This window comes from Corvus hawaiiensis, chromosome 9 (genome assembly GCF_020740725.1).
Source record: "Corvus hawaiiensis isolate bCorHaw1 chromosome 9, bCorHaw1.pri.cur, whole genome shotgun sequence".
Taxonomy (NCBI): Eukaryota; Metazoa; Chordata; class Aves; order Passeriformes; family Corvidae; genus Corvus; species Corvus hawaiiensis.
In genome coordinates this window covers 1,949,139-1,975,725 of record NC_063221.1, presented here as the reverse complement: position 1 = coordinate 1,975,725, position 26,587 = coordinate 1,949,139, and the positions used below count along the sequence as shown (strand labels likewise).

Sequence of the window (26,587 nt, the reverse complement as noted above, 5' to 3'; positions counted from 1 at the left end):
GATCTGGGAAATAAATTGTTAAGGGTGTTTTCATCCATCATAGCAGATTCTGTCTGTGTGGGGGGTGCCCGCAGTTGGTGTGCCATGTTGTGGCACAGAGAACACGCTTTTATCATTTCTCCTGCTGTACGAAGCAGCCTCAAACCCACAAAACCATGGCAAATCCGGGAGTCAGTGCCTAGTCCTGTCTGGGTCTGCTCAGGGTGTTGTAACCACGCCTGGCTGCAGCTCAGAGCATCGCTCGGAGCATGGCCTGGCACGCCAGAATGGCATTTTTGTGTGATCCGTGGGAAGACAGTCCTTGCCTGATCCCCCTCATTTCCTGTGGTGCCTCTCCTTTATTCCCATACCTGTATTGTGGTTATACACAGTGACCTGTGCAGTGTTTTCCTACTGCTGAGTCTGTCTCGGAGCTCCGCAGTATTCCCAGAAATCCATGTGCTCTGCATGTTACAGCCTGTTCAAACAGTACAAACAGTGTGGGGGGTTGGACCACCGTGTCCCTGCACTGGGAGATGCCAAATAAAAATCAAAAATCCACAAACTCCTCGGTCACTACAGTGCAGCTGGATTTGGGCATCTAGAGTCACTTGTAGAATTGAGTCCAGTCCCTGATGATGCGTGCCTCGAGCTGTTGGGTGTGTTATCATTATTCCAGCTATCTCCCAGTGTAGCAAAACACTCCTCCTGCTGCTAGCTTCTTGGGCAAGGGCTGCCAAATCGCTCTGAATAGTGCTGTGATGAGCTATAAGGAAAGCAGAGACAAAACCACCTTGCTCTTTTTCACTTGCCTTAATCAGGCTTTGTATCTGGCCCTCCAGGTGGAGAACACCAGGCAATTTCACATCCCTTATCTTCCAGGCAGTTTGGCTTTGCTGAGTGGTGTAGTAATGTTTATTAAAAAGGAAAGAAAGAGTGTGAAAAAGGCAAAATAATACAAATAGGGCTTTGCGTTACGAGAGAGACTTGACTTGCGGAGTCAATGTGATTCCCTGTCAGGTTTTATTAGCTGAGTATACCTCTCCTGACATACATCCCTTTTGACATACACCCTTTTCAGAAAGGAGAGACTGTGTTCTGATAATATGTTAAAAATGAGAAGTCTCTGAGGACCAAGAATTTGTACTTTAATCAGAACTGAATATCCTTCAAAACATCAGTGTTTCATAAAATTCAGAACTTTTTTTTGTTTCCCAGTGTGCATAGCTTCTGTCTCTGCTGTGCTTTTGGGGATAAATGCCTGGGATGGGTAGAGTATGTGTCATTGCAGTGTTATGTGATAAATACAATCTAGAACCTTTATGCCAGTCTTAGAAAAATTCTGATCACCTCCTCACCTGAGCACACTTTTGGGCAGGTAGAGCAGCACCCGTTCTGGGGAGTTTACACCCAGAGTGGGTGAAGCCAGGAGATTTTCTTACCCACCTGCATCAGTTCTTTATGTGGCAGAATAAACTTTGCCACGTAAGTTTGGAGCTACAAAGAAAGGCAGGGTTGAGGTGTTGAGCAGAGGGATATCACTGAGTGTGCACAAGATCAGTGCTGTATTTGTGGGTCTGAACTCTCGGCCCATAAACCCAGAGGTGTTTTTTTTCCCACAGCATTTTTGTACCAGTGTGTTACAGAGAGCATGGATTTTATTTAGGAAGAGAAGTGTTTGATATTATAGCTGGACAGAAGAGATGCCAGCAAAGGAGTTGTTTGTTGTATTGCTCTAGAAGTGTGTTCTGATGTTACTGCAGCACACAGTTTTGTCCACTACACTTCCCCAGGCCTGGAGCCTGAGTTTATCCAGCCCAGAAGGTCGGGATCATCCTCTGAGCCATTGAGCAGCTGCCAGGTCTGTGGCTCATGTTAAAGGGCAGCACAGAGCAGTTGTGCACCACGCAGCACTGCAGTGTGGGTTAGGAATCAACAGCTTGTGTACCTTGATTTCATACTGCGTCCCTTTTCTAAGGAGTTAAAACCACATCTCTGTGTTACAGGCATTAAACACAAGTAGATACTTTTCTATTATATGTATTTATGTATATAAATACTATGTTCTGAAAAATTGGAGGATACTTACAAACATTTTGAATTTTCCAGAAGCAAATTGGATAGTAAGGCATAATCAGGTTCTTTTCAGTCTTTAACTTCTTGGCCTCATTTCTGCCACGTTTGTTAAAGTGTAAAACAGGTGGTTTATGCTCACTGGCATTCTACAGAAATGTAAACATATACCTAAAATTCAGTGGAAATTAGTAATTTTTATCTGTTTGTATGAAGGAGGAAGAACTAAATTAGGGAAGTGCAGTGTGGTTCATCCAAAATTTCTTGTGCTGCATTAGTTCCCAGGTGGGAATAGGAGTTTTGGTTGAGAGGGTCATTAATAAATGAGGCTGCAGAATTAGTAATTGAAGACAGAGAAATTAAATTAAAGAAAAAAAAACCAAGGCTTTTCCCTTTGCCTTAATCGCAGTTTCCTACATATTTTGGGGAAAGTAGTAGGAACATTATTTACTAAAAAAAAACAAACAAACAAAAAAACGTTGTTGAAGTCTCTCAAATTCTGTTCTGACTTTTTGAACTTTTGCTGTTTTTCCAAACGTTACCTTTAGATTTGAAAGCTTTGCCAATACTTTCGGGAAAGGGCTTGTCCTTATTTTCAACTCATCCATTTAAGATAATTTTATGACTATATTGAAATACTTAACTCATGTGGTAAGGACATTTGAGAACATATTTAATCAAACCCTAGAGGGCAAACTGAGCCGTTGGGTTATAGTTCTGACTGAGTTTCCTTGTTTGCCTGGGTTTAAAAATAGATTTTAATCAAAAATATGTTTGTTTTGAAGTAACATCTAGAATAATAAAAACTTTCCTGAAGTTCCAAATGCTCAAAAATACAATGCACCTGCCAGACCTTAATGATAGCTCTTAAACTTACAGATGGTTTAGTAAGAGAAACCAGCTGTTGAGAAATCAGCTGTTGGTGAGTTTCAGGAGTTGACTGACTTCAACCAAGGGTTTACAAATCTCTGCCTCTCAAACAGCTGCCAAAAGTTTCCAGAGACATCTTTATGATTTATTGATTAAAGTCACCAAATGTGAAGAAATGTGAATCTTGGGATGCCAAAATTTCTATTTTTCACATTTTTTCATGTGATTTTAATAGTGAAACTAGTATTTTGATGAACAGATGATTTTAAAGAAATTAAAATATTCAGTGAAGCAGAAGGAGCTGATGAGCCTGGGCTCTGTCACTCATTTAACCAACCTGTACAATGTGATGTTTGCAGTTTTCATAACTATAGTCTTAGTTCAGCAAACTCTGTTAGAGAAGTTCTTTATTTCCATGATCTTATGGGATTTTCATTGACTACAGATTTTTCAGCATTGAAAAGTTGAACTTGTCAATAGTTACAGTTTATTAAGTGTAATTTGTTGGGAACTGTTAAAAATAGTATTATAACAAGGATTCAAGCAGAGGCCTAGGAAAATTAAATCTGATTTTAAGTGTTTTACATAGAATTGCCATTTTCTGATGTGTGCCTCTCTTTTTTTTTTTTTTTTGCTTATTTCTTTGCCTATTTTTAAATGTGCTGTAGAAGTAAAGGGTAGGTGCATCAGTGTTCACAGGGTTATTCAGCGGTTGATTATTACCATTTTTGAAGGTTTTTTCCCTCCTTTGATTTCTAAAAAGAATTCCAGAACTCTCAATGCATTATGTTAATTTAAGGAAAATAGATTAAATACAAAGTTTAAAAAAAAAAAGTCTAGTTAGGATCTCTAGGAAGAATCCATGCTTCAAATTTGGATAACAATTTGTTATTCCTTATCGGATAGTAAATTGTTAGGATACAAAAATCCTAAAAAAATGCTCAGACTTTGGCAGAAAGTATGTTTGGTGTTTGTTTTGTGCTAGGAGCAACTGTCCAGGAGTGTGGATTGCAAACACCTCCCACCTGCTGGAAGCAGGCGCCATCCAGGCGGGCTTGGAGCGTGCCCGGCTCTGGCACGGTGGAAGCTGAGCACCCCAGGGCAACACAGGGGGCTTCCCTGGCACGTGGGCTCCATGCTGTGTTGGCACCTCCTTTCAGAGGAGTCTGGGAGAGGCTGTCACAGCCCAGGGAGGAGGAGAGGACTGATGTGCAGGAGTATCCCAGGAAGGCAGACTGGCAGCGTAACTGGGAAATCTGAATTGTGTAGTGATGGCAGCTACCAACACGGCTGAGAATGAAGGAAGAGAGATCCATTTCTGTGAGCTGGGTACCAAAACTGAATCTTTTCCTAATACCCGTTAGATTGGATATTACTAAAAATTTCTTCAGTGAAATGGTGATCAGGTATTGTAACAGGCTGCCCGGGGAAGTGGTGGGGTCACCATCCCTGGAAGAATTCAAAAGACGTGCAGACGTGGCACTTAGGAACATGGTTTAGCAGTGGACTTGGCAGTTCTGGGTAAGTGGTTGGGCTTGATGATCTTAGAGGACTTTTCCAACCGTAAGGATTCTGTGATCCTGTGAAACCTCTGCTGCTCTTCCTCCACAGTTACCCACTGAACTTCCCTGGAAACACTTCATTTCCAGCACGAGTCTGGCGGTGGTGCTGGGCATGACCAGCTGTTCCCACCACACTCGGCACCTTCCAACAGCCAGCCCACTGGGGGTATGACACAGTGATCTGGCCTCAGGTGTGGCAAGAGCATTCATAACCCCAGGAAAACTCATCCAGGAGAAGTGGGATGTTGGCCATAGTGGATCTAATTCATTGGATACCAGCTGCCCCGGCGTTCTGTCAACATGTCGGCCTCGTCTGATGGAGCCTCAGCCAAGTTGTGTGGCTGCCAAATGATTGTGGACAGGATCAGATGTGATGATCATATCAGATGTGAACATTTCTGGTCAGCATCCTGAAGGCAGCTTTTCCTGTGTCCCCACAGTGATGACCCAGCAGCTTCTTTGGCAGTGAATGAAGGGAGGATGAAATAGAACTTGGGTGAACTCAGTGAGGAAAGAAGAGAACTGGATATGGACTTTGGAAAAGGGCCTGGAGTGACAGGACAAGGAGGGGAATGGCTTCCCAGGGACAGAGGGCAGTCTTAGATGGGATATTAGGAAGAAATTCTTCTGTGTGAGGGTGGGGAGGCCCTGGCACAGGGTGCCCAGAGAAGCTGTGGCTGCCCCATCTGTGGAAGTGTCCAAGGCCAGGTTGGATGGAGCTTGGAGCAAGCTGGTCTAGTAGAAGGTGTCCCTGCCCATGGCAGGGGGCTGGAATGAGGTGGCCTTTAAGGTCCCTTCCAACCCAAGCCATTGGTGGGATTCTCTGGATTCGAGTGGATAACAACACAGTTAAGCATCAAACCTTGACCCTTTGAAGTGGGTATGTAATGTACCCACTGTGTGCAATGAGGCAAAAAATGACACTGGGTGTTTTTTTACTTGTGAGAAAGCAGAGTGTGCCCAGATAGAAATGCTGGCACACATGGAAATGGTGGTGGTGGTACTTGAGCAATTAATTCAGCAGTTAACCAAAAGTGCCTGTGCTGCTCCTGAGGTATTTGCAGTTACACACATTACACAGTGTAGATCTCCACCATACACAAGTACCTACGTTGACAGGTTTTGTTTACTCTTTTCTGGGTTAAAACCCTTGAAATACACATTTTTGAGATTATGTCCTGAATGTCTTGGCAGGACCTTCAGTTTCTGTGAACCATTTAAAGGAACTGTCCCAAGGCTTGGGATTTGGTACCTTCTGAATCTCTTGGTGCAGGTCTTAGTAACCTGGAGGAGGAATACATTTGTCCCTGTGAATCACATTGCTCCGCCAGTGGCAGGAGTGGATTAATGCTGAATGTGTAACATCTTCTGACCTGTTAGACTTGATACCACTGAGAGGTCCAGGAGTGTGGGAGATGTAGAAATAAGCATGTAGAACATTTTCTGGCATGGTTCTTTGAGAAACTGTGTCACAGACTTCAGCACACTGACTTGCTGATGCCTTGTATGAATCATGTGCTTCTGCTCTTCATGTCTGTGCTATACATGCATTAAATATATATACTTTGTCTTTCTAAGGAGAATCAGCAATGGTCTAATGCACAAGATTTCCAGGCAATAATATAATTTCTCCTAGGTTTTTGTTGTCTGCTTGGGTTTTGTTTCTCTCCTCACTGACATCTTGACAGGCTGAGCCAGAATCCCTTTCTTACCTGGCAGGTATAGAAGGATAAAATCCATTCCCATGTTGCAGTCCTCTGTGCTGCCCTGCCTAAGGATTCCTTGGATGGGCTTTAGCCTCTGTTTTATGAAGCAGAGTTAAGAGAGCTGATTTCAAGGAGGATGATTTTGAGCTAATGTGAATATTGGTGGTCTGGAATGCATCCAGTAAATGACAAATCAAGTAGAAGAGCATGACTGCATGTTCCCAGGGTTTACTGTAGTTCCCTGTGTTTAATTGCAGACCTCCAAAGAGGACCTTCTACAAGCTGATTTTGAAGGAGCTTTAAAATTCTTCAGGGTTCAGCTGCCCAAGAGGTACAGAGCTGAGGAGAACGCCCGGAGACTCATGGAACAAGCTTGCAATATTAAGGTAAGGATGGACTTTGTTGCTTCTCATTCACCTGGGAGTTTGTACAGGAAGAGTAAAATGCAATGTTAAGAATGGCAGTAGTGTGTGGCAAGTAAAGGAATTAAATAATTACTTTATTGCTTTTTATATGTGTTCGTATAATTACACGCACACCTTCTATCTTTAAAGAAAGTGCATCTGTGACCTTTTCTCTCTTTGTCTGCTTGGGTACAAGCTAATAATTAAAACAGAAGAACAGTGCATTATCAACAAACAACTACCAGAACTCACTAATTCATTATTTGTTTTATAAACAGCGATTGCACTAAACCAATTAATCACTGTATGATAATCATGCAAACAAAGCTCAGATATTATTTATTTTGCTCAGAAGCGGTTTGTCTGCTGAGTGCTGCGTACAATACATTTGAATTGGGGTAGAAATTAGTTTTGTTTGTATGTCAAGCTTACCAAGACAGAATATGTTTTTATATTCTACCCTACCCAAGATTCTGCTGTCAGAAGTCAGGCTACTCTGAAGGTATTGACTACAAGTGTTGGACTTGAACCAAATTAGAGAAGCCTGACTGTGAGCTGTTGAGGATGAAAATCTGTTTAAAATGGCTGCAGAGGTTCATAAAGCTGTCATTTGGAAGGTCTGGGATTTTTTTTTGTTGGAATATGTATCACTATGGAGGGGCTTAATGTTTGAGCTTGGAGAAAAAGTGGTTTTGTCATTCCTTGGAATGCGAGCTCTGATGGGAAGTGCATGTTTGGTGTGGCCCAGTGATGCACGGAGAACATCCCACCAGGAAGAATGTTCCTCCAACACTCTGCCTCTTTTTATCTCTCTCACTGTATTTATTAATTTCCCTTGTGCTACTTAATTTCATCGTTTATTAAGCAAGGGCTTTTTTCCCTTCTGGTTCAAACACTGATCTTATGAAAGAATAGGTCTTGGCATCCCAATGTTTATTCCAGCTAAGGAAAAGAAGATCTGTGCAAATGTTTTCGTAAAATTGGACATGAAAAAGAGACTATTTGCAGTTCAGTGTTTAGTATTTGGTCCTCTGCTTGGTTGTTGAAAATGAGTAATTTAAGGACTTTGCAAGTACAGGAGAATTATCTGTATGCTATTTACTCAGTGTGTATTTTCTGATGGGAGGTTAAGTAGAAGTCTTCGTGGTACTTGTTGGAAGAGATGTTTGTCGATTTTCTCGTGCCTTTCTCCTTTTCTTGTGCAATATATTGTATGCCACATGATGTTATTTGTCATTCGTTTTTCATTTGTTACTGGATGTGATGTTCTTTACTGGGGAGGTATTTCGAAATGCACCTGAGGCAGATGCTCAGTGCTTAGGGTCCAGCACCTGGGGCCAATTATAAGCGGAATATGACATTCTGAGCTGTTTGTTGACATGAAGGGGAAGGGTTTGACAATGAATTCACTGCATACACGGGATTTCACACACTCTGGATTCTGGGTGAGAGAAAAGTTCGGGTCAGAGTGTAGCAAACGTGGAGTCAGGTCACTCCCTTGTGTGTTAGAGAAGTATGTGAGGATAAGTAGGAATTACTGAGAAGGAGAGAGCATTCAGAGCAGAGACAAGACCTGGGGTTATCAGGGGTGGGAAGAAGTAGGTCGAAGTCACCTTCTGCTGTGCCAGTAACAGCCTGCTCTTGAACAATTAGGGAGTTGGGCTCTGCTAACTCCCTGAGTATACAACTCATCCTGTAAAAGACTTCAGGAGCTTCATGTGAGGAAACTCAAACTTACATTAAATGAGGCTGTGTCCACTCGCTTGCACCCTTGTCACAGTGCCACTCGTCCCCATGGTCACGTTGCTCCCTGACACCAGAACATGTCTTTGGCCATGGTCGCTGGTGTGGGATGAGGGTGAGGGGCAGTGGCTGTGGAATCCTCAGTGTGTCCTGGGATCCTCTTAATTGATGACAATAAACTGGCTTTTGCACATGTTTTTTGTTCTCTCTCGGAGGAACAGGATCATGTTGGCCGAGGAGGTTTTGGAATCTCCATCTGTGGAGATACTCGAAACACAGATTGCCCTGAGTGAGCTGCTGTAGGTCACCCTCCTTCAAAGGGGTGGTTTAGACAAGATGTTCTCCAGAGATCACTTCCAACCTAAACTAGTCCATGATTCCATAATTATTTGTTACAATCATTGTATTTATTTACCAACAGGTGCTAGTAATTGCAGGAGCTGACATGCTCAAACAGGAAATTGTAGTCTTGATCATCATCAGTGGTGGAATCCCAGGGAATGCAGAGGTTGTATGAAGAGCAATTGTCTGTCTTGTTGAATGCAGCAAAACTTGTTCTGTTAAGAAAAAGGCCAGAGCAGACCCTTAACCATGCTTTTTTGTGCTGTACAAAGAGGCACTGTGTGTCTTTCCACTGCTTGTGGGCTGTATTAGTGCTTGTGGCCTAAAGAACAGATAGTTTTAGAGCAAGTATCACACAGTAAGTGAAAGGAAGATCTTCTTCAGATTTCTCAGCTGATGACAGAGGCATAAAAAACTTAAAAACAGAAGTGTGCTGTGGCCAGGCTTCATAGTGAGTTACATCTTTTCCAGTGTTTCTTTTAATTTTGTTCGCACATTACTGCAAAACAAAAGAGGAGTTCAACATGTAATAAACAATCCATCTCTCCTTGCTTGCTTTTTTCTTGAGCTTTAGCTGAGCTAGTTCTAGTCCTACAGAAGACAAATTTAAAACTACTGGGTGTTTTTTCTCCTTAATTTCACAACTTTTCAGTTGAGTTCGGCGTGTAACCCTTGGATTTTGAAGGTGTTGTATTGGACGTAGTTTTATCGTACTGCTTTTAAAACAAAGGGGTTCATGTCTATCTTTCTTTCAGGAGTAGATCTGCAAATACAAAGAAAAAAGCTGCTATTAAATGACATTTCTCTGTAGAATGTGCTAGGGAACGTCTTTTTCAGTTAAGAATTATTTTTGGTGGTTATTGATCAAGTCTGAATTTCGATCATTTACCAGTAAGGAAATCACTGGGAACATCAGTGGAATTAGAATTAACAGTAGTGTTTTCCTACAGAGCTTGCTGGGTCATATTCCACTGTTAAAGAGCATTTTGAACTAATTCATACAATGAAATAATACGGCCTGGATATGTAATCATAGAAGGATTTTTATGCTTTGGGGAGGGGATTTTTTTACTTTGCTAATTTTTCTGTCTTTACAAGAGTTTTCAGAAGTTTTTCTGTGTCTCTGGAAGGCCAATTTGATCAATGAATGAATGAAGGAACCCTCTTCTAGGTTTCATGAAGGCTAATTCTAATGCTGCTATTTTATGAAAACATCTGGCAAATTCTTCATACTCACAACATCTGCCTCAGTTGCCTTTTACATCTTGTAATGCAGTTTCTCTTGCACTGATCCGTGTCTGTCCTAAAGCAGTTTTAACAACCTTGGATTTTAATAGAGGAGTCCTACCATCTTTGTTCTTACACCTGACTTCAGGCAGCTGAGGTATGGAACAGGGGAAAGTCTCACTGGGAGATCTACTCCATGTGAAAATTTCCTGGATCATCAGTTTTCAGGTGAATTCAGGGAGTTGTGCCCGTTCCTCCGTGACTATCCTGTGGCATTTGGAAATGGAGCAGAGCTGACGTTCAGAATGGGTTCCATTGCAGCTCTGGAAGTGCTGTGAGGTTGAGTGTACCAGATGGATAGTGGGGACATCCTAGGAATTCCCTTTGGGATGTCACTCCTTGTGCCCAGGGAAGGTGAGGTGAACACGTGGGATGAGATATACAGGAACCTGCAAGGGAAGGTTGTTCCATCGTGGGGCAGCATCTGTAATGACACCTTCTTTCACCTGGCTCAGGCACTACAGTGACTCCTGGTCTCATGTTTCACCATCCTCAGCAGCAGGAAAGATCTCAAATACTGAACTTCTTCAAAGAGAAGCTTCTCCCTAACCACGTCAGTCTCCCCTCTGGACAGTATTGGGCCCCCAGCAGCATTATGAGATCGCTGCTCTCAGCACCTTCAATGAGAGGAGAGAACGGCCCTGAGTAAAAACGGTGCCTTTCCCCATGCAAAGCAAACACACGTTTTTGTCACCTCTCACTGCACTGACAAGGCTGTCGATCCCACCTGGGTGCACCCACAGCTGGAGCTGGCACCAGGGCCATGGATAATAGCAGAGTCAAGGAGAACTGGCTACAGTAGCAGGAGCTGTGCTAAGCTTGTTCTCATTTCAGAATTGTTCCTTTTTGACATTTAAAACAGGTTTACTTTATAATGTTGCCATTTAAATGTTTTCAGTTCAAAGTGGTGATTTGAAGTTCACACCTTACTGATGTGGATGACTGACTTGCTTCACACCTCTGTTGATCTTCTGTCTGGAAGTGATTTTTTAAAGGCATGGTTTCACTCATATATTGATTTACGTGAGTTTCAATGGATAGGATTAAAAATAGCTGGTTTGCTCTCTCTCTTCTATCTAGAGCATTCTCTTTGTGCTTATCTCTGTATGTGTGTATTTATCCAGATACTTGGGAATCTTGCTATCGTGGTAAGACAACACAAATGCAATGGAAAAGCAAAGGAGGTAAATGCAGAAAGGCCCTGAAACTGCTCAAGCGTTGGTTCTACCAGTGTTGTGTGTATTTGATCTTCCAGTATAAAGGACAGGTTAAAAATTGCTCATTTATCAACTTCTTAAGAAAAGGCCAAACCAAATGGACAAGGATTTGGTTTAGATCTGTAGAAAATCGTGCTCATGCCCTGTATGCAATTTCTTATTAAAAGCCAATGATCAATTCCCTTATTATGTCTGTGCTGTTATCTCTGAAGTGCAGATCCAATTGTCCTGCTGACGAGGGTCATGTTTTTTAATGCCTGTCCTGTTTGCAGCTCCAGCTTCCTTCTTTCTGCTTGGCTTTGTGGTGTGGGGCACCACAACGAGCTGGCACCTGGAAATCAGATTAAAGTGCCTGCAGTGGAGTTGGACAGTTAAATGTGATTGTAATCTTGGTAATGAGTGTTAACACCATAGAAAGGAATGTTGTTAATTTAAAACAGTTTCAACTTGAAATGCTTATTTATTTTAACTTATAAGACTTATTTAATATTCCAGTGAGCGGCCCAGTAGTGAGGCTATATTTTCATGGTGTTTAAGCATTAGTAAAACTGTTCCGTTATTTTAATTTGTTTGCTTGGTTTGGTTTTTTTTCATTTGCAGTGAGTTGGTGTTGTAAGGAACATCAGGTATGTCGTTAATTCTTTATCAATGGGAAAAGAATAGGATTTTATTATTAATAGTTAAGTATAATCACATTTTAACAATCTAAAGTAGCTCTGCAACCTAATTGAGTACAAATATTTTGGTGTCTTTGTATCAGTCACTACTTGACATACGTAGTTGTGAGCAGTGGCATCAACCACAGCAGTGTTGCAGGTAAGGGTCTTCAAAGAACTGTAAAGGTTTGAGGTGCAAAAGTTGATAGAAACATTTATTGTCTCTGTCCTCTGCAGTTGTATCACTTGACCCAAATTATCGGTGGTTTCGTTCAGCAAGGGAAGGGGGGCACCTGCAAGCTGCGCCGTGGTTCAGCAGACCACCTGAATCCGCTGTGTTCACCTTGGGGCCATCGGGAGTCAGGGCTTTGCCGTATGACAGAGCTGTTTCTGTTCCGAATGGAAGCAGAGAAGCATCCTCAGGTGGCCTTTTGGCTTGAGCTTCTTGAATCTGGTGCTTTCCCCCTGGATGAATAACAGCTGCTTTCCATCCTTGATTCTGAAAATAGTACAGAGAGCAAGAGATGAAGGTGGCAGGGAGTCACACTGTTTGACAGCTCTGTCTTGTGGCACCTTTGCCAGCACGTGTCTAAAATAACTCAGCTCTAGAAGTAAGAGGAGGTGAACCTTTTTCCCCAGCTGAACTTGAATGCCAGGTGCAGGTTAGCTGGAGCATTGACTCCTGTCACCTGTGAGGTGACACATTAAAATTTCTTATAAAAAGTTTTCTACCTGCTGTGGTCTGTGTGTTGAGCAGTAGCGGTGTCTGGAGTTCCTATTGACAGCACAGTGCTCATCTTAGTTTTTTAGATGAGGTCTCAACTCTTTCTTTGGAGGAAACAAACCCAGTGACTGATTTTCCCAAAGAATGCCTTGAGTTTGGCTACGAAGAAAGCCTGTCATGATAATGCCTGGCAGGTTTGCAGTACCTGTTATTCTCCCACTAAGGTGGTGTCCTTTTTGAAGACACTCCCATGATGCAGGAGAGGCTGCAGAGGACGAATAAATGTATCCCAGGATCAGCACTTACAACCATTACTAAAAGGAACAAAACCACGGGATTTTATATTTTGTGAAGAAAGAGATGTAGGTAAAAGTACAGATGCAGAAATGCCTGGAAACAAGCTCTGCACCCCATATTTATTCTGGTAAAGCGTTCCTTGATACTGACTTAAGCATCAGCAAAACTGTTGAGACTTAAGATGGCAAAATCTCCCTGGAGGTGGAAATTCCTTTGTGCTCCTCTTGGATATCTTTCAGGCAGTCCAGTCTGAGGGAGCAGGTAGCAGCTTGGCAATAATCAGCGTGGTAATTCTGAGGAAATGTGTTTTTTCATATGCAAAAGACACCGGGGCCAAGGCACGACCCTTGCCAGCCAAAGTTTTGGTGTTGTCTATGACCCTGAAAAACACTATATCTTTTATTTTTTAGAACTCAACTCCTGTGACCTGAGAAACTCTGTATTCTTTCCTCTGAACAGCAGAGGAAGAAGCTCTGTTGTCTACTGGGAGTTCAGGGCACCCACAGAGAATTACCTTTTGCTTCTTAAGTCTGTAAATCTTAGAATACATGCATTCGGAAGCGATTGCATTTAGGCAAAAAAATTCAAGCTGCCTTTTGTCTTTTTTGATCAGCCTTTATGGTATGTGTCCTTCTCAGAAATACTGTGGTTATTTTATTCCTGCAGATGTTACAGAATTAAAAATAAAAAGTTTTTAGAAACAGTCCGGAGTGCAGTTTGGTGTGGTTGCCCAGAGAAGCTGTGGCTGCCCCATCCCTGGAAGAGCTCAAGGCCAGGCTGGGCAGGGCTTGGAGCAAGCTAGTCTAGTGGAAGGTGTCCCTGCCCATGGCAGAGGGGTGGAACAAGATGAGATTTAAGCTCCCTTCCAGCTCAAACCATTCTGTGATTCTGGTCTCTGATTCTCTGCTGCAGAAAGCTCCGATAATCCAGAGCTAATAGTTAATGCACGCAGTGACTTGGCGGAAAAAAGCAGTGATTCACTTTCAGTGCAGCACAGAGAACAGTTGGGATGGGACTTCGGTTTCATTTCATTTGTTTTTTGACAAATTAAATGAGGTGACAAATTCTGAAGCACTGTGCTATGCTGAGACCTAGAGCTAAACTTGTAAAAATAATTGGGAGGAGAAGGAAAAGAAAAGGCAAAGCCTAGCAGTTTTTTTCCCTTATTTCCCCCAGGGCTTTTGCAAATAAACAGAAGAGGCACTGGGGGCAGTGTCTTCAGGCATTTTTGCTGGTGTTTGATTTCTCAGGCACCTGCACTTGGATTTATTTCTCTGCTTTGAAAATGAGGGAACAAACAAAACCAAGTACAGAAGACGGTGTCTGCATTTCATAAACGCAGAGCTCTGCAGGGACAGCAGCTTTTAGAGCTGAAGGTCTTATTAATAACTTGCCATTACAATCCCCGGGCATTGTTTTTGGCATTATTGACACTGTTGGAAATTAAATTCAGCAAGTAGTTACTTGGCTGTTCTCTAAGCAGTGTGCAGCTACTGGAGCAGGACTGTACCTGGGTGCTTTATAAGGGCAATATTCACATTTTTAGGATCTCCTGACTGCTTTGCTTCAGGATTCTCTGGTTTCCTGCAGTTAATTGGTTTTATTTTCAGCGTATTGTAGCCTTGTTTCTCTTGTGGAGATTGAGTAGGATGGCAAATACAGTGTTACATTGTTTATATTGTTACAGTTGGTTATGTTTGGGCAAAAGCAGATTACATCTGACCGGTAAACAGAGGAGAGGAGCTGTCAGAGGCTTTGGAGAATCCAGGTGAAATGCTACAGGGAAACATCACAGTATATTTATCTCCATTTGTGGAGATGTTCCATTCTGTTAAAGAACAGCAGTGTGCTAGTTTACTCTTCCACAGGTATTTAAACACTAGTGTGGTGTTTGGCTGTCTCATATTGCTGAAACCCTACATAATTCCTCTGTAAATCATTATTTTTCATGCAATGCAGTGAACACCTGGGCAGGGAGGTGCCAACCAATTACTACACCAGGCTGCAGAAGTTCAGTGCTGTTCCAGCTGTTTCAGGCCTGCAGCCCTCAGGTGCACTGAGGAGTTGTGGTAACCAGGGTGCAGGAGCATGACAGGTTCCTTCTCCTCTTTGCTCTCACTTCCCCACCTTCCTTGTATCCACTACAAAAACTCAAAGGATGGGAGGAAGTTGAAAGCATTATTATGGGTCTGTTCACTGGGAGGCCTTGACCATGTGCCTCATTGTTCTATCCAGTTGTTCAAGCAGCAGATGAAGATCAGGCCTCATTGTGTTGCCTTATCTGTCTGATATTCTTTCAACTTCCTTTGCTTAATTAATTAATGCAATTTCCTGGACAATAATTTTTAACCAAAATTTGATACTGCAAGTTAGTCAAAAGCCATGAAAAAACAGAAAGTCTCATCTCCAAGTTATTCGTCAGCAGAATAATGGTATAAATGCAGAAATCTGGAGAGGAACTGTTTATAAGGGCATGGAGTGACAGGACAAGAGGCAATGGCTTCAAACTGAGAGTAGATTTAGATTGGATATTGGAAAGGAATTCTTCCCTGTGACAGTGGTGAGGCCCTGGCACAGGGTGCCCAGAGAAGCTGTGGATGCCCCCTCCCTGGAAGTGTTCAAGGCCAGGCTGGACAGGGCTTGGAGTGGCCTGGGACGGTGGAAGGTGTCCCTGCCCGTGGCACAGGATTGAAACAAGGTGGGCTTTAAGGTCTCTTCCAACCCAAACCATTTTGTGATTCTGTGTTAATAAATAATCTCTTAAAAGTGGAAGTATAGGCATGAATTCAGTGTGCACTCATGGCTTGGGGCCAGAGTGCCAGCTTAAATCACTCAGTTACTGTGACAACAGAGCTGCAAAATCATCAGCTTCAGCAGTCCCCCAGCCCTGCAGCTGCACGTGGCACCAGCCTGGAGAGTCCTCCTCACTGCTTCCCCACGTAAGAAAGACAGGTGTGTGTTTGCTGACACACATGCACACACACGCTGGGGCTGACGTCACTTGAAGAGGGAGGCTCAGAGCTTAATGCCTCGACCTCTGGGAAAAAGCAGTTAATCTATAGCTGAAGTTCTTCAGTGTCACATGGTTGTCTGAACAACTCCTTTTTAATCTCAGCAATCCTTTGGTTAACCCATAGCTTAGAGCACAAGATCAATGACCTTATCGTGCATCCTTGCAAGGAACAATTTCATGGCAGTGTGAGTAAGGCACCGGATGGTGCCACCTGGGACGTTCCCTCTTTGTGCAGCAGGGAATATTGATTCTGTTTTGGCTCATCAGGAGCAGTGGGAAGGACTGGAAAAGGGATCAGGTCTTTGGTTCCTCACTGCCTAACAAGGGTGCCATATTCCACTTGCTCCTGCACATCCCAAGGCACCTGTTGCCAGCAGCTGGATTGAATAATGTTTTTGCTGTCTGGGAAACTGCTCCCCTACCTCAGGCTCATTTCTTTTCCCACTGTCAATGACACACAAAAACTTTACTGTCAGGCTGTTTCTTTTGATGATTTTGCAATCTACCACACCTGTCAGAAATGGGGAAAAAATTCCATCACCTTGTCATCACTGCATTACTTTCAAATGTTAAACAGTCCTGAAGACAGTAAGTGCGATGTCTTTCCTCATGAGGCTGCAGTGAAAGGGAGTTCTCTCGCTGAAAGGAGCTGTATTTTGGTGCCAGAGAATACAGACCCCAGCACACAGTTTTCTTCATTCTTGCTGCTTGTCCAGACTGTCATACTCGTGTAAGCTTGCATGGACACAAATCCTGTTGCTTTAAGTAGCAGCAGGAAGCTCTGAGGCAAATTTTGCCCCTGTTTTTCCTGTAGTGCAAAGTGAAATGTAGGTTTGTGTTGTAATGAACTTCCTTCAAGAGAACTTGCTTAGTTTTTCCATTTTCTAAGCATGTGGAGCAGGGCATGTTCCTTCTGCAGGAGGAAGGACATGGTAGGAAAGGAGCATCTTCCTTGGCACAGTTTGTGTTTCCCAGAATTCTGACAAGGGGTTCTGAAAAGGCAATGACTCTCTAGCCCAGGGAAATCTGTTTTAGCCATAGGGGGTTTTTTTGTCCCAGTATGCACCAGAGCCATCTTCTCCAGCCAGCATGACAAATCCAAGTGCTTCAAGACTTGATAAAAACACTTCTGGTCAGGGCCAGTGGTGTAAAGGGGAAGAAAGCACTGCCTGGGCTTGGTGACCCTGGAAAACGTCCAGCCCTGCTCTCTGATAGCAGAGGAATTCCCAGCCTGAAGTGTAAGTGCTCATCCCAGGTTCAGCACTAATTGCTGAGGGGAATTGGGAGCACGGCTGGTTGTGGGCCACGCCAGAGCCCATCTCGTGTTCCGCTGCTCTCATCCATCTCTCTCCATCAGGCAGCATCTCCTCCGGTGGCCGAGTCTCTAATGGAAAGGAGCTGCACATTCATAGAGCCAGCACTGGGCTGGGAGCTCACACAGGGGCTTGTTGGGAACCCAGGCTCCCCAGGGAACAGCCAAGAGTCCCTCTCTACTTGCCTTTAATCTTCCTTTATTGTGACATCCACAAAATGTCAGCAGTGATCCTGTCTGGCAGAAGGACTTTGCCCACACAGTGTTTGCAGGGTCCCCATTTAAACCGCAGAACTACTTACCCATGTGACTTGTGGATTTTCAACCTTTGATCCATCATGCAGGAATATGACTATACAAGATTATATACTGACACAGGAATTTGGGGAAAAACTGCTGGAAAGGTGGAAAAGCCAGAAATGTTCGAGTCCCTGATGTAAGGGGTTTCACACATCCATACTCACTGATGAGGGCTCCAGTAAAACAAGCACCTGTTGTAAGGTTACATGGGTCTGGGTTTTGTATTTGTTTCCTTTTTGTTGCTCTTATGATATAAAGTGAATTGTAAGGATTAGGAAGAGAGTAAATACATCTATGCTCTGGGAGGCTTCTCAGAAAGATCGGTAATCATGGCTCTTAATTTTTTAATGTGCCTTACCCTGCACTAATGGACTTACACCAGCACTTTATGCTGAAGGCAAATTTGTTGCTGTTAGAAAAGGAGGCTTGTCTGCTCCAGGAGTGTAAGAACATACAGCACCTGTAATGGAGGAAAGTAGTAAGCTTTTATTCTTGTGACCTTGTCCAAATAGGATGTAATTACAATATAATTCAATTCTGACAGTCTGGAAACCATGGCAGTTGACATAAAGTGACATTTCAGGAGAAATAGGCATGTGTTTTAGTCCATCTTCTCTTTCAGACTCCTAAGCATTATTGATGCTATTTGCTCTTCCTGCTTCCCTTGCTCCACTCTTAATACACACTCAGAGCACAAGATTCTGGAAAATGTGATCATAATTAACCTTGTAAACAAAATCCGGTGTGGTGGAGAGTGATGTGAGCTGGTTGCTGTATGCCTGGGATATTTGTGTTGATACAGCAGTATTTTTTAATCTCCTTGGAGAGATTAAATCCTGGCATGCACACCTTCAAGGACTCATTCAGGAAAGCAGAGAATAAAATTCCGTTTGAATTTTGATGTGGTCTTTGGTTCTTGTGACCTAAACCAAGACTCTCCTCCTTGACAGATTTTGCTCAGGCTCAGGGAGCATTAACAGTTCCACCAGATGCTTGACTCTGCAAACACCCCAGAGACAGATGTGTCACAGCAGGATTTTGTCATCCCTCATTCAGAGGAGGAAAAGCTGGAGCTGTGAGTGCAGGCACAAACAACTCCAGCCTGCTAAAAGGAAAAGTGCCAAGGTATTTTCCACCTATGTGCTTCTCTAGCACCGGAATCACATTATACCCAATTAACTCTTGTAGCATATAGGTTGTTTTGTGTGCACTAGGAATATCTCAGTTATCTCTGTGTGTGTGTCTCTCCTCTGAGACTGCTCGTTACACCTTTGATGAGTCACTTAATAGGCTCATTAAGGAAATGGAGGGTATCTCATCTAAGTGTTCACTCACTGAGCCACAGTCGCCTTCCTTTCAACCCCAGACAAAGAGGGAAACAAAGCATTGCCAAATGCATCTCTGTGCAGCTCCCAAGGACATAGAAATCTTTTCTAAAGTTGCAAGGATTGAAAGCAGCCATCCTGCTCTATCATGTATAATTTCCTGCCGTTGGAACTGGGGATGGCTTCTAAACCTTCCACCTCAGTTACAGGAAGGATTAAGTGCTGTGATAGGGCACCAGGGAGAATAAAATTCAGGTGAGAAGTTTCCCTGCTCCATAGTAAATTCGGTTCACTCGTAGCCCTCAGATGGTTTTCACTGTTGCTGAAGTGCCACACAAATACAAGTTATCTGTAAATAAGGAGTAAAATGAGCTATCACTGCTCTGTGTGTGTATAAAGCAGGGGGCAAGGCCACTATGTTTTCCTTCTGCTCTTCCTGTTGGATTCCTGGACAAGCCACTTAGCCCCTCTGCTGACCTGACCACCATCCTGCACCACCTTTAAATGGATCGTGTGCCACACAGGTCCCTGGTTGTGCCTTGCTGCCAGGATCCAGCTGCCTTTAGCAGTGAAAAAGAATTTACTGGTACACTCGAGGCCCAGATTAGGTGACCCAGAAAAATCTTTCATTCAGAACTCTCATTTAAGTCCTCCACGAAATGTCCACATGTTGTTCTTGCTGCTCTCATAGCTCAGTTCTCTCTAGTAGCTGCTGTCTACATAATGATCCTCTGTGTCCACATCAGGTTGTTCTGGAAGGTTGGAGAAGCAGTCGGGTTAAGAGGAATTACCTGGCCAGAATGTGGATTTGTATTGCTGAGATTCAGTTACCTAAAGATTCACAGGGTGCACATTCCTTTTGTGAATGCAGAGATGGCATGGAGATAAAACCTGAGCCTGCACTGTTGGGGAAATGTGTTAGGTAACTGCCACGGAAAATGTGTTCTATGGTCAGCTCCCCTACCATAGCCAGGGGAGTCCGACAGAATTGGGTTTGAGCTATTTAAGATCGTTAATAAGTAATTAACCCAGGAGGTGACTGTAACAGACATCATTTTAATCAAGATTGAATTATTGGTTTCCCAGGCATGCTCTGGAATTTATCAGTTTGCTGGCAGGACGAAGCCTCTCAGTCACATGAATTAACAATCCCTGCACTGAGGAGCCCCTCCAAAAGGATGCCCACAGGATCAGATTCACTAGTTACTTCTTTCCTCACTGCTGCCAGGAAAAGGCCACCTCCCCACATTTCCATTCAATTTGTCTTTTGCTGAAAAGATGCTGATTTCATGCTCTTTTACCCTGCAGCAGCTAGCCTGTTGCTAAGCGACCTGCAAGATACTGAAGAGGCCAGGGTCTGGGTGCTTTTCCTCAGCCTGCTCCTATTCTTATTTATTTATTTATTTATGCATCTTATTTACATAGCTAAACAGATTTCTTCCCTACCACAGGAGCAGAGAGCCACAAGCCTCCAGGTTGCACCAGGGAGCCTTGACCTGCATAGCTGCTTGTCTTCCCTCCAGCACCGTCCTCTGCCCTCGTTCTCCCTGGTGCTCCTGTTCATCAACTGAGCAAACTTGTCAGGATATTTGTTGAGCTGGAGTGGCATCCAGGAGTGTAATGGAAGTACATTTTAAAGGCATAGCTGGCCATGGACTGTGTTTGGTCACAACAGTCCTTGATGGAAATAAAAACGGTCAGAACAAAGAAGGCTTTAAGCCATTTTTCTGTGTACTTTATTTCTGGCTGCTTTAATTTCAGCAGTGTCTGCATTCCAGACTTCTTGTAGCCTGACCAGCTCTGCCAAGAGTGAGAAGATAGTTATCCTTCCCTGCTCAGCAGTGCTGGGAAGAGCCCTGCTGTACAGGCAGTTCTGCAGGACCAACTGCATTTTTGTAGGGTGGCGTTGGGATCCCAGCCAGGGCACAGCTTTGCCTGAAATCGTATCCACAGCAGAGCAGGTTGCTGATGGAGTGTGTGGTGCACAGATAAACGGGCAGAGCGTTCGTAGTGGCTGCACGTGGATAGCGGAATAGAGCAGAGGTGTAATAAGGATGTTACTGTGCCATTTGTTCCAGGTGTGCTCCCAAAACCACAGAAGCTGAAGTGCTCGGTGTGCTCTGTTACATCCTGCATTGCCCAGAGAACCTCCTTGCCAAGCAAACAATCAGTTGCACTGATATGAGTCACTTCTCACAAGCAGGAAAGCATTAAGCAGGAATACTGTACCGCAGCCTGGCTGTGTTTGTCCTGTTTGTTTGTCTTTGGTGAAAGAACCACCACACTCCTCAGTAAAAACTTCAGAGACAATTCAGAGCCTCTCAGAAGCTCCAGTATTTTGCACTTCCTGCACAATACTCTAGCTTGAGAAAGAGGGGAGTGAATCCTATAGAGATTTATTTGGAACAAACAGGGACCAAACTGTTCTTTCCCCCTATTTCCTTTTTGTATCAGGAAGCAGAGCCAGCATTCATGAGCTGAGTCTCTGGACTATACTTCTTCCATGGATGTTGCCTTTTGGGCCTCTCCTTACAGCCTTTGGCTGCACTAACTGACAGCTTCTTTGTCTAACTGCTGTAGTTTTCATTGTGGAATTCTTTTTGCTAAGAAAATCATTTTTCTGCTCTGATGATCCAGCCATTACCTGACTCTCTCTGGAGAAGAACAGAGAGAGAAGGACATGAACACTTGGGTTTGAACATACAGTCCTGCAGAACAGGGGTTGTGAAAAAGGCCAGATGTAAATTTTTTTACATCAAAGTGAGATGAGGAAGGTGATGTTTTAAGTGCAGATTGAATTTTCCTCTTATTTACTTTAAGCATTCAATTACCTATTTGGAAAGCTCAATTATATCTGAGTGGCTTGGCATGCTCATGGTCTATTCTCGTTTTTCAAAATAGACTCTTGGTCTTGTGATTTAACACACGTCTGTCACTGGGGTGCCCACTTCTTTACACCTGGAGGGGTGCTGATTGTAAAACCTTTGCTGCCCAGCAGCTCCGTGTACTTTTTTAATACGGTTGAGATTTCACAAGCCCAGCTGTGCTGTTTGTGTCAGCTGTAGGTTTTGGTGCCATAGTTCACCCAGAGCTCAGGTGTTCCGGCAGGTGGGGAAGTTACCTCATGTATTCTCTCAGCTGAGGTGTGAACAAAGCACAGGAGACTTGGTACCAGCCTGAATGCCCAGGAATAACTTCTACTGCCCTGTACCTGTTTTTCAGGTACATTTGAAAAGATGAGTTGACAGATCTTTATTTCCTTAGTTGAAGATAGGAAAAAAAGGATCTTTCCTATGGTGAGATGTCAGACATTTAGGGAACAGGAGATGATTTAACATCTTGAATTACACCCAGAAGCAGACAAGTGGCTGGGATGGGTGAGGATCTCTGCATTTCTCATTCTGGCTCTTCCCACCTGACATAGTCAGCTGTCACTCTAGAACTTTCAGAGCTCTGGCAAAATGTGAGGTGGTCTGCAGTGTCGAAAAAGGGCAAAGTGAACCTGAGCTGGCATGGGCACTGCAGGAGACACGGCTGCCCCATGCCTGTGCTGATCACTGATCTGTGTGGCCAACTCTTGTTCTCCCTTTGGTGGCAGTGAGCCCAGCCAGCTCTCTAGACCCTGAAGTCCTGTAACTCTGAAAGATTCAAGAAGAGCACAAGAATGCAAACAACACTGATAAACAGAGCACCAGTTGTGCATTCTTAATGGAAAAATTGAGAAAAAAAAAAAAAGTGAGAATAAAATCATAGTATTGCCCAACAAAATATCCTGGATGTTTTGCAATGCACTGCTGATAAGGGATGGCCAAAGGCAGTGAGAGACCGAGTTAGGGCGCTCCATCTCCAGCTCACAGGGGGCTTTTTCACTAGCTGTTGTCACATTTAATTAGGAGAGATAAGAAAAATGATTCAGACCTGTTTCTGGTCTTTCTCAATTTCATAGTTCTAACTAGTATCAAGGAAATTACCCTTTTGGTTTTATTTTTTTCTGTGAGATCCCTTTGCCCTCATGTCAGTGCCAAGCGGTGTCAGGGATGTGCTGTATCACAAGTGTCACCAGTGTGACTCATTTGTTTCACTCTCCTTAAAGCTGGGGGTGTCCAGGTAATGTCCTGATACATCAGTTGCCAGTCCCCAGGCAGTTCCAGTCGCAGGAATGTTGCTAAGCCCATGTGTATTTCTCTTGGGTTAAAGTTCTGCAGTGAGAAATATCTATAGAAGAAAGATACTGTGTGGTATTCCAAGAAACAACCATATATTCTTCATATATTTTTCATCTATGATTCTCTGTCTGAGAAAGGTGATCAAATCCTTCACTGTTTTCAAAGAGTAATTATTTTTAAAAGATGTCCCTGCTCATTGCAACAGGGTTGGACAAGATGACCTTTAAATGTCCTTTCCAAACCATTCTGTGATTCTGTGCTAAAGAGTAATTGGAAACAGAGTTATTCTGTCACAAATGAGAGCAGGCCATCTATAACCTTTCAAACCATTATGTAGGAACCTGGACTTAGATTACATATGATATTCACTGTAGACAGCAACATAGCTTTTCTCCTTCTTCTTAGTTCTTACTATCTTGTGAGTTGGTTTATTTTGCTTCATTGGCTTTCCAAACAGTGAAAGTAATGATGGTGATCATATAAAATATGTACTTTGGAAATACATTAAGGAATTCTATGGCAATAGAAACCTCTTTTTAAAAACTTCTTGTGCAAATAGTTCTAAATTTTATTGCATCCTTTTTTTTTTTTTCTTTGTTTGATGGAGTTTTCTTCCTTCAGATCACGCAAAAACTAGCTCTCACTCATTACAGGCACTTCCCTTGCGTTTCTTGCAGAAGGAATTTTGCACAAACACTTCCCCTACATGAAAGACATATTAAAAAAGGAAGTACAGATTAGAACTTGTGGCTCAATTTTGTTTCTAAATATAGGCCTTTAGCTGGACATTGAGAGGAGTCAACAGTAGCACTGGGAGTGAGGGAGCTTCCAAGGGAGCTCAGCCCTTGCACTGGACCTCAGCTTGAACAGCACTTTGTGCCCAGCCTGAGCACGTGGATACAAGGAGAAAATGTTCTCTTGCCCTGTGGACATCTGTGCTGAGCTGGGCCAATTCCTTATGTTGGTATTTTTTTAGCGAGTGTCTCATTTCTTTCAGCTGTGGAGGCATCATAGTAGTAAGTCTTACAAGACCTATAGTCAAGATTTTAAAAAAAGACAAGCTTGGAATAAGATGAATGGGGAGGATAGAAGAATATATGGAAATAGCTCTGGTCTCTGGTTTCTGAAGAAATACCCGATGATCATGTAGAGCTCTCTGATGACTGGCGGCAGCATTTGCCTTCTCTGCCCCTCCATACATACCATTTGAGATCTTAAAATAAGCTTATTAACAGTCAAATCAAGACAGGGTAATCTTTAAATCACATGTAAATACAGAAACTTTTCTCTTTGTGGTATATTGAAGCATTAAATGTAGATGCAGATTTTCCCAGTGGGAAACCAGATCAGCACAGTTAAGTACTGGAGTAGTTTGTCTCCCAAATCATCTTCTGAGAACAGAACTTCCCTTTCACTGCACTGGATGATGATGAACAGGGATTTAGGGGCAGAGGATTATGTGGAGTTTCGATGAGTGAATGCTACTGGTAGTCTTATACAGCTGATCAGCTTGCACGGTCCTGATCTTCCCAGGGAATTTGTCCAGGGGAGTACAGAGACACAGCTGCTTTCTGCCTTTCCTAGCAAAAGGGTCTCAGGTCAAATGCCTCCTCTGTATCAGCTGGCTGTTTGTTAGCTTTGCTATCAACATCTACAGCAAGTGCTGTTCGCTGGACTTTTTTGGGCTGCATTCCATCCTCCAAGTTAATGCCTTGATTTTTAACTCCAGCATTGAGGGGCACGCCGCTCTCCTGGACAGTGTCAGGAGTTTGTACTTTTAATGCAAAATGCATGAACTGATCTCATTTCAGAGTCATCGGGCATGCCTCAGTCTAGACTGTGTCTCACAGTCACACTGACTGCTAAACCTCGGGGAAGGTGCCCGGACTGGTCTGTCTGGTTTAGCCCAGTTTGGCTGACACCATGTGCCATGTCCTGCTCACCCACGTCACTTCAATCTTAATTACTCGTTATCTCATCTTCAGGCAATCATATGGCAGATTTATTTTTTGGTTTGGGAATACACCATTACTGTTGTGCTGTTTCCATATGGAAATGTCTCACCTTTCCCATGAAGCTCCTGTCAGGGTTCCAGCACAGCCAAGGGTGTTGTGGTGAGTTTGTGCACGGCCAGCTCCTGTGGGTTTGATGAGCAGAGGATGTGCCGTGGTCCTGCCTTTTTCTTCCTTTTACTTAACTACAAGAATTTCTCACGGCATCTGGCTCTCCAGCCTTTCATTCTTTCCCCCTTTTTTTCTTGTTCCAAGCTGAAGGCCAGGTGCAAAGTGATAATCAGTAAAGATACTAAAATCTGACATGAAACAGGGCATTTCAGGTCATCTAGGAAAACGTGTCACTGCGCTCTCCCTGTGCAGCTTGGCTGGTTCAGCACTGAAGCAAACTTGACAGACATCAATAATAGCACTCCTTACAGTTTTTCATTTTCCATTAATTTTACCTGTGTTAGTCTTCCTTAGGGACGCAGATAAGGACCATTAACCCCTCTTTGGGGAGGGAATGAAAGATATGGAGAGATGTATCTACCTGGAGAAAGAAAGTCAAGTGTGGGTTTAGAATGAGAAGGCTGGAATCCTGGGCCCTGTGTGAGTCTCTTCATGTGACAGATGTTGCTATTTAATGTGGTGATTAATGTTAATTAGTATCTTTTGTTTGCTGATCATGTGTTCCAAGTGAAAAGACAGCAGGCTGTTTGGGTGAAATCCCTGAATCAACCTGTTCTGAGACCAGGCCAGAAATCCATGTAAATCCTTGGAAGTGCAAAGCATCCCTTTACAACTCCTATGCTAATTTTCTTGGATAATATGCTTGACCCATTTTTTTTTTCTTTTCAATACCAAGTGAAGTGATAAATGCAACAAGTTTAAAATACATTTCACAGGTAGTGTTGAGTTTATTATAGAATTTAGCTCTAATTTAGCTCTTTAGGTCTAAGTGCCACAGAAGCATTATTCAGTTCTTGGATTAGTAGCCCCAGGGAATATCTATCAGAGACACTTGTAATGGCAAACAGGTTGTTGTTAATGTTTGTCCATTCAGCAGCCGGGGGAGCTGTTGAGGGACCTGTTGGTAGTGATTTGTCTCAGAGGGCACAGGTTCAGGAGACACTGGCCATGGCTGTGGGGCAGGTGTGGGAAGGTCCCTGGTACCTGGCCCTGCTCTGCACCTGTCACCACTTCCCTGAGTTGAGGAGTTGAGTTGTTTGTGATGTCTGCTGTCATGGAAGTGGAAGGAGATAAAAAAGGGACCCCAAAGAGAAGGGGTGACACAGGAGACAGGTGGCAGAAGCCTGTTGTTTTTCAGGAAATATGCTCCAAGGCAGATCAGGAATTTCTGCCCGCTCCTTCTGCATGGTTTCTGTAGTGTTCTCTCTGGTCCAAACTAGCCTGGCCCACTCAGAGGGCATTAGGCTGGAAGAGTGTTTGCCTGTTGGGGAGCTCACTGGTACCACCCCCTTGCTTTTCCAAACGGGAAAAAAAAATACCCTATTTTGCCAAAACAAAAGGATGGGGAAAGAGGAAATATGCTCAGCTCAATTGGTTATATTAGGTGTATACAAAGTATGCCCCAAATATCCTGTAAAACCTGTTTTT

At 43.3% G+C, this 26,587-nt stretch overlaps 1 protein-coding gene and 1 long non-coding RNA gene across 9 annotated transcripts in view; one reads left to right on the top strand and one right to left on the bottom strand.

Moving 5' to 3' along the window:
- The window catches only part of RABGAP1L (RAB GTPase activating protein 1 like), a 242,364-nt gene that overhangs the window by 172,114 nt on the left and 43,663 nt on the right, over positions 1-26,587 (top strand). For all 8 annotated transcript variants that reach the window (XM_048312811.1, XM_048312810.1, XM_048312805.1 and 5 more), the window contains one exon: positions 6,448-6,576. In XM_048312811.1, the coding sequence (XP_048168768.1) occupies positions 6,448-6,576 (129 nt within the window). The remainder of the gene's footprint in view (positions 1-6,447; positions 6,577-26,587) is intronic.
- LOC125330052 lies at positions 11,822-17,941 on the bottom strand. The gene is made up of 2 exons (XR_007205356.1): positions 17,844-17,941; positions 11,822-12,338 (listed from the first exon to the last, which is right to left on the bottom strand). It is a non-coding gene; the product is annotated as an uncharacterized LOC125330052 (long non-coding RNA).